The 16,001-nt window shown below is 58.0% G+C and overlaps 1 protein-coding gene and 1 long non-coding RNA gene across 2 annotated transcripts; one reads left to right on the top strand and one right to left on the bottom strand.

Annotated features, from left to right (window-relative positions):
* Positions 1–8,867: 8,867 nt before the first annotated feature.
* Positions 8,868–11,193, bottom strand: NKX3-2 (NK3 homeobox 2). Its single transcript, XM_080591175.1, has 2 exons — positions 10,547–11,193; positions 8,868–10,288 (listed from the first exon to the last, which is right to left on the bottom strand). Exons 1-2 carry the CDS (start codon positions 10,956–10,958, stop codon positions 9,810–9,812), a joined length of 891 nt encoding a protein of 296 aa, XP_080447301.1. The 5' UTR covers positions 10,959–11,193; the 3' UTR covers positions 8,868–9,809.
* A 183-nt stretch (positions 11,194–11,376) lies between these two features.
* Positions 11,377–14,831, top strand: LOC308194041. The gene is made up of 3 exons (XR_013950197.1): positions 11,377–11,802; positions 13,018–13,219; positions 13,372–14,831. It is a non-coding gene; the product is annotated as an uncharacterized lncRNA (long non-coding RNA).
* The last annotated feature ends 1,170 nt before the right edge of the window (positions 14,832–16,001 follow it).

Here is a 16,001-nt window from a genome sequence, read left to right as displayed (position 1 = left end):
GACAAGAAGCTGGCTGAGGAGCCAGGTGGTCCAAGCACTGGTGGGGACCCTCCAGAAAAAAAAGGGCTGGGGGTTAAAGCACCCAGGGCAGCAGATAGCAAAGGGACGGGAGGGAGGGGACGCAATGCTTCCTGCATTCGGTATGGGGACAAGGATAAAGGGCAGGGATCCTGCTCGAGCACTCCCTGGCTGCCCCATCGCCTTGCCATGGGATGTGCTTCGGGGCAGCCTTCCCTCACGGAGGACGGTCACTCGGCACCTGATATTTAACTTGTAAAAAGTGTGAGAGATGCATTTAGTTCTTGGGGAAATGGCAATACACCACAGCCATGCCGTGGATGTTTAATTAGAAGCCAGCCCCTCCTCACCCACATACCTATCTGTGAACCAAGAAAACTCAGGCAGGCGACTCACGCTAGTGCTAAATTTGAAATGCATAGAAAAAGAGAAAATCTCCAGCTTTCTTCGTTAAAAAGACACTGTGGTGGCCGAAACACTTCAGTGCCTGGCTCGCCGGGCTTGCTCTTGGTGGGGCCGTTTCGCTGGAGTCACCTCGGGGGTGCCAACTTCAGGCGGGACTTGCGAGAATCTGTCAAAATTCAGCACTTTCCGGTCGCTGACAGTTCCTGGTGACCGCCCCGAGCTGTCACCCGACGGCAGCCCTTCCTCAGCCCGCTGGCTGCACGCCCCCGGCCCTGCCGCTCCCTTCGGCCCCTGCCGCCCCGCCGAGGCTCCAGGCAGCAGCGCTGCCGTCGGGGTGTGCCTTGCAGCAAACGGGGAAAAAAAGGAAAAAAGGAAAAAAGGAAAAAAAGAAAAAGAAAAAGAAAAAAAGAAAAAGAAAAAAAAAGAAAAAGAAAAAGAAAAAGAAAAAGAAAAAGAAAAAGAAAAAGAAAAAGAAAAAGAAAAAGAAAAAGAAAAAGAAAAAGAAAAAGAAAAAGAAAAAGAAAAAGAAAAAGAAAAAGAAAAAGAAAAAGAAAAAGAAAAAGAAAAAGAAAAAGAAAAAAAGGGAAAAGGGGAAAAGGGAAAAGGGAAAAGGGGAAAAGGAAAAAAGGGAAAAGGGGAAAAGGAAAAAAGGGAAAAGGAAAAAAAAGGAAAAGGAGAAGGGAGAGAAAAAGAAAAAAAAAAGAAAAAAATGAAAGAAAGAGAAAAAGGAAAAAAGAAAGAAAAAAGAAGAAAAAGAAACAAAAGAAAAAAGACGAAAGAAGAAAGAGACAAGAAAAAAAAAGATAAAAGAAATAAGAAAAAAGAAAAAGGAAAAAATAAAAAAGTGAAAGGGAAAAATAAAAGAAAAAGAAAAATAGAAAAAGAAAAAAAAGAAAAAGAAAAAGAAAGAAGAAAAAGAAAAACAAAAAAAAAGAAAAAGAGAAAGAAAAAGAAAAAGAAATAGGAAGAAGAAAAAGGGAAAGGAAATAGGAAAAAGAAAAAAGGAAAAAAGGAAATGGAACATGGGAAAAAAAGAAAAAAAAGGAAAAAAGAAGAGAAAAAGAAAAGAAAAAATGAAAAACAAACAAAACAAAACAAAAGAATAAAAAGAAACAAGAAAAAAGAGAAAAGGAAGAAAAAGAATAAAGAAAAGGGCAGTTAAAGCGGAGCTGTCGGGTTCGCGTGGGTTCGAAGTTTTTGCGAGTCGGGGAAACGAGGGAAACGGGCAAGGGGAGAGGCGAGTCTGCGGGTGTTTTTGTAGGGTCGCTTAGGGGATGCCCCACGAGGCGGAGGGCGATCCCGCGGCGTCTCGGGCGTGTCGCGAGCGGGCAGCCCTGGCTCGGGTCTGCCCCAGACACGCGTGGCTCTGCCTGGCCCCGGCCCTGCCTGGGCCTCGGGCTGCCTCCGAGAGCAGTTCGCGGCGAGGCAGAGCACGGCGGCATCAGCATCCGTCCGCCTCTGCTCCTCGCTGCCCTGCCTGGCGGCTGCGCCGGAGATACCCACGGGCAGTTATCCCTGCCCAGGGGGATTTTTCCACCGTCAGGGCGGCAGAAATATTTAGGGCACGCGGAGACGGCGGCGAGGGGGGGTCTTCTCGCCCTGCAGCGCTTGGCACGGAGGCGTTCGCGAAAAATAAAGGAAGAGATTAAAAAGTCACCCGGGGTGCAGAGGGGCTGGGGCCGTCGGGAGCATCGCATTTCCAGGGCACGGGGCGGCGGTACGGGGATGCTCTTAACGGAAAGTGGCCCCGGGCCCCTTCGTTTGACCGCTGATCCTCCCCCCGAGCCCGTCCTTCTCTCCCCCTGCGCATCCTCACGTCGAGGAGAGCCAGGAAAACCAGCCCGAGGAGGCGGCTCGGGTTTGGGGGTTTTCCAGCCGGGTTTTCTCCGACGTTCGTCCCGTAAAGAGGCAGCCGGAGGGGCTCGGGAGGGGGCCGAGGGGGAGGCCGTGGAGGCCGTGGAGGCCGTGGAGGCCGGAGGCCGGCCCTCCCTCGAGGAGAGGGGCTCGGTGCAAACGGCATCGGGGCCTCGCCGCCGAGCGTTTCAGCCACATATGGTGGGTGGATTTAGGTGTCAAAAGCCGGCGAATTAGAAATGGTAATTGTCCGTCATTATGGGTGAAACGCGATCTATCACAACAACTGGAACATGTCTGGGCGCTAGCAAAAATAATTTGAATGATTAGCGATCATTATGGATGTCAAGCCGCGTCCATTAAGTTGTATGGAGAAATTACCCTTGACGTGCGAAATCAAGCTCCAAGCGCACAGGCCTGGCATTGAGGGCACCCTCCCCGCCGGCCGGGGGAGGCCGGCAGCACCTCGGGGAGCCCGTGGGTGCTGCTGGCACCCCCCGGAGGGCAGAGGTTGTGGGGTGCTGCTGGGGGATGCCGTCCACGAGGGGGACCCGTCTGAGCCCCCTGCTCCAGCACGAAGGGACGGCCGGCACCACGCTCCCTCCGAGCCCCCCGGTGCCCTCCTGGCCAAGGGGCTTTTGGCACACGGCATCCTTCCCGAGGCGAGACCAATTCGCGAGCAATTTGCGCTTTGCGAGGCTTGCGTATTTTTTTTTTCCGAGAGAAAGTGTCGTTTCTTTCCTTTTAAAGTTCCCCCCTTACGGCGAGGGCTGGAGATTGAATTGGTGTTTTTTTGTGTGTGTTTTTTTTTGTTTTTTTTTTTCCTCTCTGTGCCTTCTCCCTTCGCTTCTAATCCTTCTTCGGCGAAATCAGTTGTTCGCAAAGGCGAAGCCGATATTTCAGCGTCTTCGGGAGGCGTTGCTGGTAAAAACCATGCCAAGGTGATCCCCGACAGCCTGACACGGGGCCATCCACGCGCAGCTCCCCGGGTTCCGCGAGCCCACAGCGCGCAAGAGGGAGAGAGGAAAAGCGCCCTGGGAGAGAGGAAAAGCGTCCTTTCCTTCCAGGCATCATCTGGGTTTTTTAAATCCGATAAATTAGCCAGATTTGTAAGAAATTAAAGCAACCTCGGAGACCCTTGACAAAACGACAGCCCGCAGCCCTGCAGAGCGGTGCCTGTAAGCAGCAGAGGAGCGCAGATATTCCCTTCCCGGTGCGCTCGCTGGGAAAACGCAGTGCGGCCGCACAAATTCCCCGTTTGTGATCAGTATTTGTTCCTAACCGAATAAATGGAGCTGCGAACGGACACTTTATTATTATTATTACTATTTTTTAGTTACCGGAGGCACAGTATTTGTTTGCTCTGATCGCCTTGGGCACCGCAGCCTCGGTAAATCCGTTCGCGGCAGCCGCCCGAGAGCCAAAGGGCCCCGTTCCCCCCCGCCCCGGCACCAGCCCTGCCCCGGCCGCCTTCCCCAGAGACCCCAAGAGGCAAATCCCAAGCACGGCAGCGTTTGCCCGTCGCTGTCCCAAGCCGAAGCGCCCGGCACGCAGCTCGCCATCAACACCCGGTGCTGCCGGCGGCGAGCGGAGCCGCCTCCCCTCCCTCCCTCCTCTCCCAGCCTTACCCCGGCTTTATTCTTACGGGTTGCAAATCTGTATTATTCCCACCCAAGCCAAAAATAATATTAGTCCTCTCCACGCGCATTTCATCCCTAATTATCACTCGAGTCCTTTGCGACACAAAGACTTTCCCCGGCTGCTCGGAGCGCGGATCCACGGGCAGAGAGTTTGGGTTTTGCCCCTGCTCCGGAGAAAAGCCTGGGGCTGGGGGGGTCCCGCTACAGGGCGGCTGCAGCGGGGAGCTGAGCACCGACGGCGAGCGGGGTCGTCAAACAGCCACCTCCCTCCGGAGCAGAAAGGCAGGGCTCGCCTCTGAACCAGTTTTTTTTTTTCTTTTTTTTTTTTCCTTTCCTTTTTTTTTTTTTTTTTTTTCTTCCCGAGCCATCATCGCTAGCAGGATTTGCTTTCCCCACAGAGCAATCGAGGAAACAAAGCCGCAAGCCGCGCCGCCCAGCAGCCGCCTGCTGCCCCGTGGGCTCTCGCCCCAATACAATCCCAAATAACTCCCCCCAACCCCCCCGCCGCCCCTCTGCCCTTGCCCAGCCGAGCCCCCGCTCGCCCACTGCCGCCGTCCGGCCCCGAGAAGCTGCAGATCGGGCACTTGTGCGTTTTCCCAGCCTTGCCACGGTTTTTCAGCTCGGGGCTTGTGTCGCAGGAGAGCCCTGTTCCCCGTTCTCTGGACGTTGTCGCTCGCGGGGGAGCACCGGGCTGCTCTGCGGTCGGCCGTGTAAGAAAAAGCTGCGTGGAGCCTTCCGAGCCCCCGCCTTGGGTTCTTTTTAAAATAAATAAGAGCAATAATAATAGTTAAAATAAATGTTTGAATTATCCACGAGCCCTGCTACAGAGATTTATATTTTATCACCAGCGGTGTCCCTAACCGGCGGGGGTTTCGGGGAGCCCAAACGCCGGCCTCTTTTGCTACCGAGCCTCACTTGAGGCTAAAAGCCACGGGCGCACCTCAGAGCCCAAGGGATGCAAACGCCGCAGCTCCGCAGCCCCAGCTCTTATTTCCAAGGAGCCCCCCGCCAGTGGCACTGCTCGCCAGGATCCCTTTGGGGACCAGCCGTGGGGTCACACCTCTCCAGCCCTCCGGCGAGGAGGCTGGGATGCTTCTTCCCCAGCCTCCCCACGGGCTCCGGGCAGCCGAGCGCTCCCAGCTCCAGGACTAAAGCTCCCCTGGGCTTTCTGCTCGGGCCCTAGGGTCCCGGCCGAGCCCTGGGCAGGGTGGGAGGGGGCAGCCCTGGCCCCCCCCCCCACCCGCCCTGCCCCGGAATGGTGCCGGATCGCGCCGGGCACCGCCGCTGTCGCCCCCCGGCCGTGCCCTCCCGCTCGGCCCCGCGGCCTCCTCCCGGCAGCTCCAGGCTCCTTCCTATTTTGCAAAAAAGAAAGACCGTAAACGCCAATACTTAGAATAAAACTAAATAAAGGAATAAATAAAAAGAGCAAATCCCACCTGCGGGGGACTTTCCGCCCCCTCCTCGCCAAGGCACCGGCAGCCGTCGGGGGGAAATGCGGCACCCGGGGTGCGCAGGGCCCTGCAGGCATCTCCAGCCGGGCCGGGGGGGTCCGGGCAGAGCCCCCTCGCCCACCGACCTCTCTGCTCGCCCCCGGGGATGGGGGGAGCCCTGCCGAGGCTGGAGAGCGCTGCCCCGGCGCGGTGCGGTGCGCGGTCCCGGCGCCGTGCGACTCGGCAGGGGACGCGCTGCCTTTGCTCCCTGGCTGCCGGTGCTGCTCCCCCTGCAACGGGCAACGGCAGGGCACAGCCCGCATTTCGTTTTTGGGCGACTTTCGGACGGGAGAAAAGGACTCGTCAAGGCTGGCAGCGGTGGCAGCCCCGGGGATGGGACGAGGAAGAAGCGCCCCGGATTTGTGGCATCACCTCGGCCAAAACCAAGCTCCCCGCTGCCACCACCGCTGCCACCACCGCTGCCACCACCTCGGGGCTCCCCTGGCCGCAGGGCTCCGGCTTTGTACCTCCAAGCTCCCTCCAAGGGCTCGGCTCTGCCCGGCGTCGGGGCTCCCGCTCTGCCCCCGTCGGGGCCGCCCCGGTGCCCGGCGCCCCCGCTCCCTTCTCGGGCAGGGTCCCCAGCGCTGCCCGGCCTCCTCGGACACCTCCAGCCCCGTCTCACGGAGCCGCTTGATCCCGGCACCTTCGCAGCTGCAGACGGCGGAGAAGGGTCCCTCCCGGCCGAGCACCCCGCCACCCTCGACGGCAGGCGTGCGGCCGCCCTCGGGGCTCCTCTCTCCCCACCGACGGGAGAAGCGGAGCGGAACGGGGCCTGCAAAGCCCCTCTCCGGCTGGGGACAGGCCCTTAACCCCCGGGCCACCTTTGCCCTCCGCTGCCGGTTGCCGCCGGGAGGCCGGGCAGGTGTCGCGCCGTCGGGAGCAGGCAGCGGGCACGGCGGGCATCCGAGCACCCGAGCCCGGAGCCTCCTTCTTCTCCGCCGGTTTCTACCTGACAAGCGCGTGTGAGAAGGGAAACCTACGTGGTTTCCTGTTTTATTGCCCTGCGAGCGAGCAGGAGGGATCTAAATATAGGCAGCCTTCTGGTCGCAGGGCTGGTCTCTGCGCCTGTGCGAGTGTTGCATACACAAACACGAGCGCCTGTGGAGACATATGCAAAGATATACACAATTTACATTACATTTCAACAATCGAATTTCTCGTAGCTGCGGTAGTTTCTCTCTCTCCCTATTGCGACTGCTTTTTTTTCCTTCTTTCTGACCGTAGCCTGCCGGTGGCCGGATGGAAAAGTGTTCCCACGGCTCCTGCACCGATCCGGGCTCGGGGAGAGAGGCCGGGACAGACCGATGGGGAGGTTATTGTCGTGGTGCAGCAGTGGATGTGCTGTAGAGCCGAGTATGTGGTCGGGGGGGATGGAGAGAGCACGCTAGAGCCCGGGTTTTGCTGTGAACTGAACCGTCGAAAATCCAGACTAATTCCTTCGGCCTTGGTGCAGTTACGCGCGGTTTACTGGGGATTTTGTCATTAAGAAAAGGCAAAAAGACTCGGAGCGATTGCTTTATATTTCAAAGTGTAAAATTATCGGTAGAAGCAGGAATAGGAAAGCCTCCAAAGTGCCGTAAAATTCCATTAAATTACCAGTTAAAACCCCCCGATGTAAAACACTGACGTTCCTCCAATACCAGATTTTGCCAACGCCAAACGATTGCAGCAGCGAAACTGAAATATTCGATATCGAACCTCGTCCTAGCGTCCCGGGTAACTTCGCCCGGATCACCCTGTTCAGCGATTTCTGTCTCGAATAAAACGCATCTTAATTTTACTCGATTCAAAGAAAAATAGGTTGCGGCTTTGCCCCGCGGCTGTTACCCGGTGGCACAACCCGAAGGGCCCCGGGGAAGCTCTCGTGACCGACGCTTTCTTTTCACATCAGGCGATTCCCTGCAGCGCTCCATCCGTCAGCAAGCACGGAGAAAAATAACAAAACCCGGTCACCTACGGGAAAGGCTTCGAAATAATTCCCCCTCTCCATCCCGGAGCCCGAGAGGGGCAGTGAGCAGCTTCTCCGAAAGCCCCCCCCGGTCGCGATAGAAATTTCGTGTCCCCCCCCGGCCCCTCCGCTCTTGCAAATTGTCCCCTCGGAGCCATCCCTGCTCCAGCCACCTACAGCTTTCGTTTTCCCAGGAGGGAAAGGCGGGAGGAGACAGTTAAAAATAAAAATAAAAATAAAAATAAAAATAAATAAAAAGGGAAAGAAGGAAGGAAAAAATATATTTCAGGGTCGGGGCTAACAAATGTCGTTCCTCCCGCATCCGCCAAGATTTTCGCTACAAACCACCTTTCCCTCGGCCCCAATCCGCCCGGCGGGGCACAGCTAAAGCCCCGAACTCAGAGCGGAGCCCTCCGTGCCACCGACACCGCCAGCTTTAGGAGCGACCCGCTCGCCCCCGACCCCTCTGCCCCTGCCCACGCCGCGGGGAGCCTGGCTGGGAGCGAGCCGCAGCCCGCAGCGCTGCTCTCGGGGCGAAATTACGACCGGGGGGGGCGAGGGGGTTTGCTGAGGAAGCTGCCCGGAGGCCTCCTGAGGCTGCTCGGAGGACTCGAGGCTCGGCAGCAGCGCGGTGGGGCTGCAAATCCGCCCGGGGCCGCTCGCTGCGGGGAGCCGGGGGGGGCAGGGGGGGTGCCCGGGAGAGGGGCGAGGCAAAATCGGATGGAAAAACGAGGGGCTGCGCATCCCTGCCCGGCCCGTCCCGTCCCCCCGGGGGGGAGCTGCCCTTCGCAGGACGCTCACTGTAGGGCCGGCCCCGGGGGCCGCTCTCCAAAGCAGGAGGCTGCCCCAAGCGGCTGTCGCGGCTGTGCGGCCTCGGGCCGCCGGGACGAGCCCGGCTGCAGGCTCCAGCAGGGAGGGAATAACCCGCAGACCCGGGGGAATAATAATAACGCTCACCATCCGCTTCCCTCAGGAGCCGCCCGGGTTTTCGAGGGATGCGGGCGAGCCCCTCGCACGGGAAAACCGACGTGGCGGTCCCGGGGTCCCCGCACCGCGCCGCATCCTCCCCGGGAGCCGCTCGGGAGCCTCCTCTCCGGGAGCTGGGGGGGCTCTGGGGGCTCTGCTCCGTCCCGGACGGACCAACAGCATCGTGCCCTGCCCGGCCGAGCCCCCGGAGGGGAACGGGAGCCGCTGCCGGTGCCCTTGGAGCAGGGCACGGAGGGAAAGGAGCAGAACTGGGAGGGAAAAAGCCGCCGGGGAAATCCCTGCCAGCCCTCAGAAACGACACACGCGGCAGAGCGAGGTGTTAAACTAAAGTTTATAAATTAAAAAAAAAAAAAAAAAAAAAAAAGGTACAGCGGGTAGCTTACAAACATTCACAATTCATTTGAAGTAAATACTCTAGTTGAGTGCACAGTGCCATTAAAAGAGAAAGGGAGGAAAAAAAATTAAAGAAAAAAAAAAAAGCGACGAGTTACCTTGAATGAAAGAAAGTGTAATTACATTGCTGAGCAGATCGGAAATCCCCGCCCCTGAAGGAGAGGGCTGCAGAAGAACTGTGAAAGGCACTGATGGTATTAAGATTTCCCGTTACATCGATTTTTGTTTTTTTTTAAAGCCTGACTAGAAATATTCACATTGAATATAAAAATAATAATAACAACAACTTTAATACAACTGGAAAGTGCGAAAAATCCGTAACTCCTCCCTCCCCGAACACGGAAAGATCTCAGGAAAACAAAAAAAAAAAAAAGAAAAAAAAAGAAGTCTGGAGTTGCGATATAAGTCTCACCCTTTTGTGACATATTTATCCTTTGCCAGGGATCATGGAGTACAGGAATAACATGGGCAACAAGAGCAGGGGGGATCTGAAAGAGGCTTCCTTACATTCAGCACCATACAAGGCACACTCAGTTTGCAACGAGCTGGAAGATCAAGGACTCAAACAGACGTCAAAAATAAGCTTCCTTACAATCCACCGAGGGAGTCCTTGATCTCCTCTTTGGAGCTGCATTTGGTTTCGCGGCGTTTTGTTGTTGGTGGTGTTTTTTTTTTTTTCCTTTCCTTTTTTTTCTCTCTCTCTCTTTCTCTCTCCCACACAAGATCGAGTCTCTACCGATCCGAAGCGAAATCAAACAAACAAAAAACAAAAAAGTCTACACCAAATACACTGACAACATGGATACCATGAACTAGTCGTGCCGAATTGCAAGAGTCCTCGGCTGCCGGGGCGGGGATGGGGTGAGGGGGTGGCTGAGAAGTCCTACGCTGGGAGAGGAGCGGGTGAGGGACCGTCCAAATAATATTAATAATAAAAATAACAATAAAATAATAATAAATACTGTCCGAGGCACCGAGAGCTGCGGCTGGGGCTCTGGATGGGAAGCGGGGTGGGGGGGCGGGAGACGGGCTGGGCTCCCCGGGGTGCTGCGGGGGGCGCACGCTGGGTGCCCCTCACTGGGTGCCGGCGGCTGCGGCGCAGGTGGACAGAGCCCAGCCGGGCAGGCAGTAGTAGGGGTAGTAGTAGGAGGGCTGGAGGGAGAGCAGCGAGGGCGGCCGCAGCACCTCGCCGGGGTGGTACTGTCTCTGGTCGTCTCGCACCAGCACCTTGACGGCCACCTTCTTGGCGGCGGGCGCGGCGGCCAGCAGGTCTGCGGCCATCTGCCGCCTCTTGGTCTTGTAGCGCCGGTTCTGGAACCAGATCTTCACCTGCGTCTCGGTGAGCTTCAGCGAGGCGGCCAGGTCGGCCCGCTCGGGCCCCGACAGGTAGCGCTGGTGGTTGAAGCGCCGCTCCAGCTCGAAGACCTGCGCGTGGGAGAAGGCGGCCCGGGAGCGCTTCTTGCGCGGCTTCGGCGCCGCCGCCGCCTCGTCCTCCGCCGGCAGCAGCTTCCCGCACTTGCCCGCTCCGTCCTCCTCCTCCGGCGGGCTGCGATCTGCGGGCAGGGCGACAGCACGGCGGTCACGGCGGGCAGCCACCGGGACGCCCCCTTCCCCGGTCCCCCGCGCCCCGGGAGCTCCGGCCCGACGGCACCGGGGGCCCGACGGCACCGGGGGGGTTTCGGCCTCCTGGGCCCGTCTCCGACCCCTTCCCCCCCACCCCTCCGGTCCGGGCCCTCGGCACAAGAGCCCCGCGGCCGCCTCCCACCCGCGACGCACCGGAGGGCGACCCCTCCTCCCGCCCCGTCCCGTACCTGAGACGGCCGCCGACATCTCGCTGTCACTGAGCCCGGCGTTGTCCCGCTCCGCCGCCTCCGGGGGCTGAGCCTCCGCCGCCGCCGGCCTCCCCCCGCCGCCCGCCGCCTCGGCGGGGCGGCCGCTGCCCCCGGCGCCCTCCTCCTCGGAGCGCCGCTCGCCCTCGGGCTCCTCGCTCAGCGCCGAGTCCGAGTCCCAGCCCGCCGGCGTCCGCGGGGCGGCAGCGGCCGGGCGGGCGGCACCGGCCCCGACACCGGCGGGCGGCACCGGGCCCTCGGCGGCCCCGCAGAGCCTCCATCCCCCGGCCGGCCCCGGCGGCCGCCCCGCCGCGTGTCGGGCGCGCTCCTCCTTCTTGTTGAGGATGGCCTGGATGGAGAAAGGCGTCAGGGCGTTGCCGCCGCGCACGGCCATGGCCCGGCGGGGCGACAGCGAGCAGCGACGGCGCCGCGCCTTCAGCTGGGCGACCGCATCGCCGCCGCCGGCCGCTCCGGTGCCGCTGCCGGTGCCGGGCCTTGGTGCGCCGCCGGGAGGCCGGGCAGCAGCGGGGGCAGCAGCGGGGGCAGCCTCTCTGCGCCGCTACCGGCCCGCCCGCCCATAGGGACGGGGCCGCCGGGGCCGCCGCCGCCGCCGCGCTCCGCCGCGGGTCCCTGGCGGCGCGGGCGCTGCCTCCGCCCCGCTCTGTCCCGCCCCCGCCCGCCCTCTGCTTTTTCTCCCGCCGGCGCCGCCGGCCCTCGCCGCCGCGCGACGGCGCCGGCCCCGCGCCTTCCCATTGGGCGGCGGGCGCGCAGGCGGCGCGCCGATTGGCTCCCCGCCGCGGGGAGACGCGCGCCCCGGAGGTTAACCCCTTGCGGCCCGCGGCGGGGCGGGTGGGGGGGGTGTGTGTGTGTGCAGCGGGACGGGGCCGCGCCGTCGGGGGGATGCTGCTGGACGGGAGGGCGGCACCCGGGTTTTTTTGGGGCACGGGGGAACGGAGCAGAGCGCGTCCACGCGGGGCCCTCGGGCTCGGTTTCGCCCCTCGAAGGGCACCCACGCGCCCTTGACCTGCTCCTGCCCGGCCGGGCGCCCACCTCCAGCACCCTCCTGCCCCGCCGGAATCGGTTCGCGACGACTTTGGCGAGAGGGAAAAGTTTTCCCACACCGTCCTTAGCGGACAAAATAAATGAAGACAATAGATAACCCCGCCTCGGTACGCAGCGCCTCGCCGGAGATGGTCTTCGCCTGGCTCGAGGAGAAGAGGGCTCATCCCTCCGCGCCGGTAACCCCGGGGGGCTCCTTTCTTTTTCCCGTTTTCCCACCCAGGTATTTCCCCTGGAAGCTGCCGGCTCTGCCGCCCGTGCCACGATGCAGCCGGGAAACGTCCGAGGGGATTTTTTAAGAGATGGAGGGAAATAAGAGGGGAGCCGCGAGCGATCCCCTTAGGAGGAGGTGTGTAGGAGGGTGCCCTGCGCGGGGAGTTTAAGGGGTGCTGGAGAGCCGAGGGATGAAATTTGGGGTGTCAGAGGGGACGTGTGAGTGCGGGGGGGGGGGGGAGAACAAGGGGAAGGGCAGGCGGGGCAGGGCCGGGGGGGAGGCTTTGGGGCGCGGAGGGGACGGGGAGCAGCGGGCTGCGCTCCTTCGTCCAGGCGCCGCTCAGGTGTGTGGGCTCAGAGCAGGGGCAGAGCCGCTGTGGGGCTCGGGGAGCGGCGAGGGGGAGGAGGAGGAGGAGGAGGAAGAGCTAGCTTGCAGCCCCCCGAGTGCCTGCTTTGTGGGGCTTCGCCTCCAAGCTTTTGGAAATACCTGCGGTTAACTCACAATGCCTGCGATTCTTCGCTGATTTACCGAGCCTCCCTCCCTGCCGTCCCTTTTTTTTTTTTTTATCTTTCTATTTTTATTTTTTTATTTTTTACTCTTTATCCCCACCACCACCTCCCTCCTCCTCCCCGGGCTATCTCTGCGCCCTCTTCCCGGCCAAAAAAAAAAAAAAAAAAAAGGACATTTCGGGGGAGGAAACGCCTGGGGAGCGAGCAGCGCCGGGGGGAGGCCGGCGGGGGGCTGCGGAGCCCGGGGGCCAGCTGGGTGGTCCCGCCGAGCCCCCCCCCCCCCCCCGCCCCGACCCTCGGGGGAGAGGGGCAGCGGGACGGACGGACGGACGGACGGACGGACAGCCTGCCGGGGGGATGCACAGCCAGCCCGGCTGCGGCGGAGGGGAGTCCGAGCATGAAGCCTCCCCTCTCTGCCCCATCCCTGCCTCTCCCCGGGGGGGACCCTCTTTGGAGACCCCCCCCGGGATTCAGCCGACGCCCTGCAGGGTTCCCGGCTCCCCGCCCGCCTTCCGCAGCGCCCGGGGCCGCCTGCGGGCGGGCTGCCCCATCTAGAGGCGTCCCGGCCGCACTGCCCGCCGCCGCTGCTCCTGCCCTCGGCCCTTTCTACTACTTTTTTAATTATTATTTATTATTATTAATGCAATCAGCCGGGCCATCTTTCTTTTCAGGTGCGATGCAACTCGCTCGCTGAAGCACTGTCAGGATGCCCTGATGCTTCAGGAAAGAGTCGACGGCACACACGCAGAGGAAAAAGACGGCTGCAAAACCTCTCTCAAGGGCACACACCCCATATATAATGTATAAAAAAAGCTCTCCCGGGTGGGAGTACCTCCCACGGGGAGAAGGCGATGCTCCAGCTTTTCCTCCAGGGTAGGATTTGCTCCTGCCGGGCAGACCCGCTTCTGTCCCGGCCACCCGCCCCAAAACCCTTCCTCAGTTTCATGGCCCAGGGCTGCCCCGCGCTTGGGACACAGTACCTTTGCTGTATTTATTCAGATGCGATTTTTTTTTTTCCTCCCCAGACTCGTCCCTGTTTTACCTCCCGACGTGCTTACAGAAATACGGAGCCTCCTGCCGGGTCTCGCAGGGGCTCGGGTGGAAGATGGCAATGGCACAAACGGGGATTCCTCCTGCAAGGGGGTTTCGCCCCCCTCCGGCTCTGCTGCCGGCGGGGAAGATGCGGTTCGTGGCTTTTACCTCGGCCGTGCCTCTCCCTGGCTGCGCACCAAACGAATGTAAAGGTGCCCTGGGCAGCTCGCTGGTTTTGCAGGAAAATCTCAGGTCGTCTGCTTTTGAACGGGTTTCGACCCTATTTCTTAAACAGTAACAGCCTATTTCCAGGCAGATGTAACCGCAGCTGTAACTGCGTGCCTCTGAGACAAGCCCCAGGCAGGATTCGTCCATATGTGCCCGGGGGACCTCGCGTAAACCTCTGCTGCGACACTCAGCCCCCAAATCGCTTTGTAAATTGACGTCAGGAGCCCGCTGAGGTGTCGAGAGTGAGATGTTTATGGACTGCAGGGACAGAAGGACACGACACCTACAAATTAGAGGGGAAAAAAGTAATGATTTTTGGAACCCAACCGAATATTAAGCCCGGAGAATGTGCAAATATAACGCTGACAGCGAGGGGTTTAATTTTACCGACTTGACAAACTCTTAGCAAATTATCTCAGCGGGTTTTAATAGCTGGCAGGCGATCCCCTTCTTCTCCCATGCTCCTTTTATGGGGAAAAGCCCGTGTCCTTTAGGGCTGGGAGGCTGCGATGCGAGCATTCCTGTCGCCGCTTACAACCGAACGGGAGGAAACCGGGGGCTGGCGGGTGGTGTGACACGGTTCGGCCCGCTGTTATCGCTCGGAGCTGCTGCTCCTGGGAAAACCGACCCAGATCCCCTTCCTGCTGCTTCACCTTTAGGATAAAAAGCCAGGGTTTGGCACGCCCGGCCACCGAGCAAGGAAGCAAAGCTGCCAGCGTTTCGCTGTCAGCACCGCGTGGCAGCATTTCTCCCGAGCTATCCGTCCTTGCAAGACCCCCAGGAGGAAAAAACCGTACGGATTACCCAATCCTTGAGCTCCCAAGAAAGAGAGAAGATGCTTTGTCGATGCCCAGCGCCGTGCCAGGAGGCCACCTCCAGCTGCACACACCGGGAGCCCCCGCAGCTGGGAACCTCACAGCTGTCTGCAGGCAAGACCATCTCCTGAAGTCAGTCCTCTCCTTGACTCTTTCCTTATTTTTACGCCGATTTTCCTACTACCCAAGTAAATGGTTATATATTCCTCGTCTTCTGAAGTAGTTAAATGCAGCCCGGGCAGGATTAAATTGATTTACTAATAAAAAACAAGCCGTCGTATCCAAATGGCCAGATGCGTCTTGTAAGCATTAATTAAAGCTTTTGAATTTTTCTGGGAAATAAATGTTGTGATTTTTTGTTCCTGTATTTAGCTTCTCATCTGTTTTAATAAAGTTAAATTCAATACGTATATTCAAATTATATTATATTCAATAAAAGTGGAATTTATTTGCACTTTCTGATAGAAGAATAGAAGCAGAATGACATGCCGAAGTCATGCGTGAGTCACCATCCAGTATCTGGTCCATCTATTTGTTTTGATTTTTTGCCTACTATTTGCTGGAGCGTTTTAATAAATATTTGCTAAAACACACTAGATGCATTTGCGGTGTGCAAGTCTTTAGGCTTTTAAGGACACTTAAAGTACAAATTAGTCATTTGATGTTTATTGGGTGCAACATCATGTGAAGTTCAGGTTCCCTTTATTATTGCTCCTCAATCTATAAGTAATAATTCATCCTATTTTTTTTTTTTTAAATTTTGAAGTAGCTGAATTCACTTTTCACATACGATGGACTAACTTGGTAACTAACTTATTGAGGCAAATTTTAAACAATCGATTTTCTGCTACGTAAATCAAGCAAACCTGCACGCCTCTCAGGACACTGGAACTGTTTACAATTACAAGGTGATTACAGATCTTTGTCTAAGAGTCATGTCTTTATTGGTAGCAAGTCAATAGTCATTTTATACTATTTTTTCTATCCCTTTATTATTCATCACCTATAAAAGTTAATATCTGAGATGGTTTGGGGCTTATATATTATAAATTTACACAAAACACCAATTACCCCCCAAAATTGAATTTAAGATAAACGATTCCCTCTTTTCACACCATTTTCACTCAATTGGAAGCCTAAATTATGGAGACAGAGAACCTTTTTTTAAATTATTATTATTTTTTTATTTATTTCTTGGGCAGATTCCTGCTTGCAGAGCTGGCTGTCTCAGACGCAGGAGCCTGGATTCCGATAGGGAACTTGGGTGCCCAAACATTACTTGCTGCAGAGATGATAATCATGGTCCTGCTGTCCTGTTTTCGATCCAGGCCCATGCAGTTACCTTCCAGAATGAATTTCCTTCACTTCTGGAGAGAGGGGTACAATCTCCTGTTAAGAGCGTCTTTTGTAAACACCGATCTCTGTCAAACTGAGGCAAAGGGAGGAGCCCTGGCGAATTCTGACACTTTACGCTGCCGTGGCCTGGTGCTCCCCTTGGTGCCTGATGCCCTTGGGCCACCTCACCTCGCAGGAGGATTTGGGCAGGCAGGCTGTGCTGTTCCTCCCCCTGGGCAAGCATC

This window comes from Anser brachyrhynchus (assembly GCF_964034855.1).
Source record: "Anser brachyrhynchus genome assembly, chromosome: 4".
Classification (NCBI taxonomy): Eukaryota; Metazoa; Chordata; class Aves; order Anseriformes; family Anatidae; genus Anser; species Anser brachyrhynchus.
The sequence above is the reverse complement of the archived record's forward strand: the minus strand, read 5'-3'. Positions and strand labels throughout refer to the sequence as shown.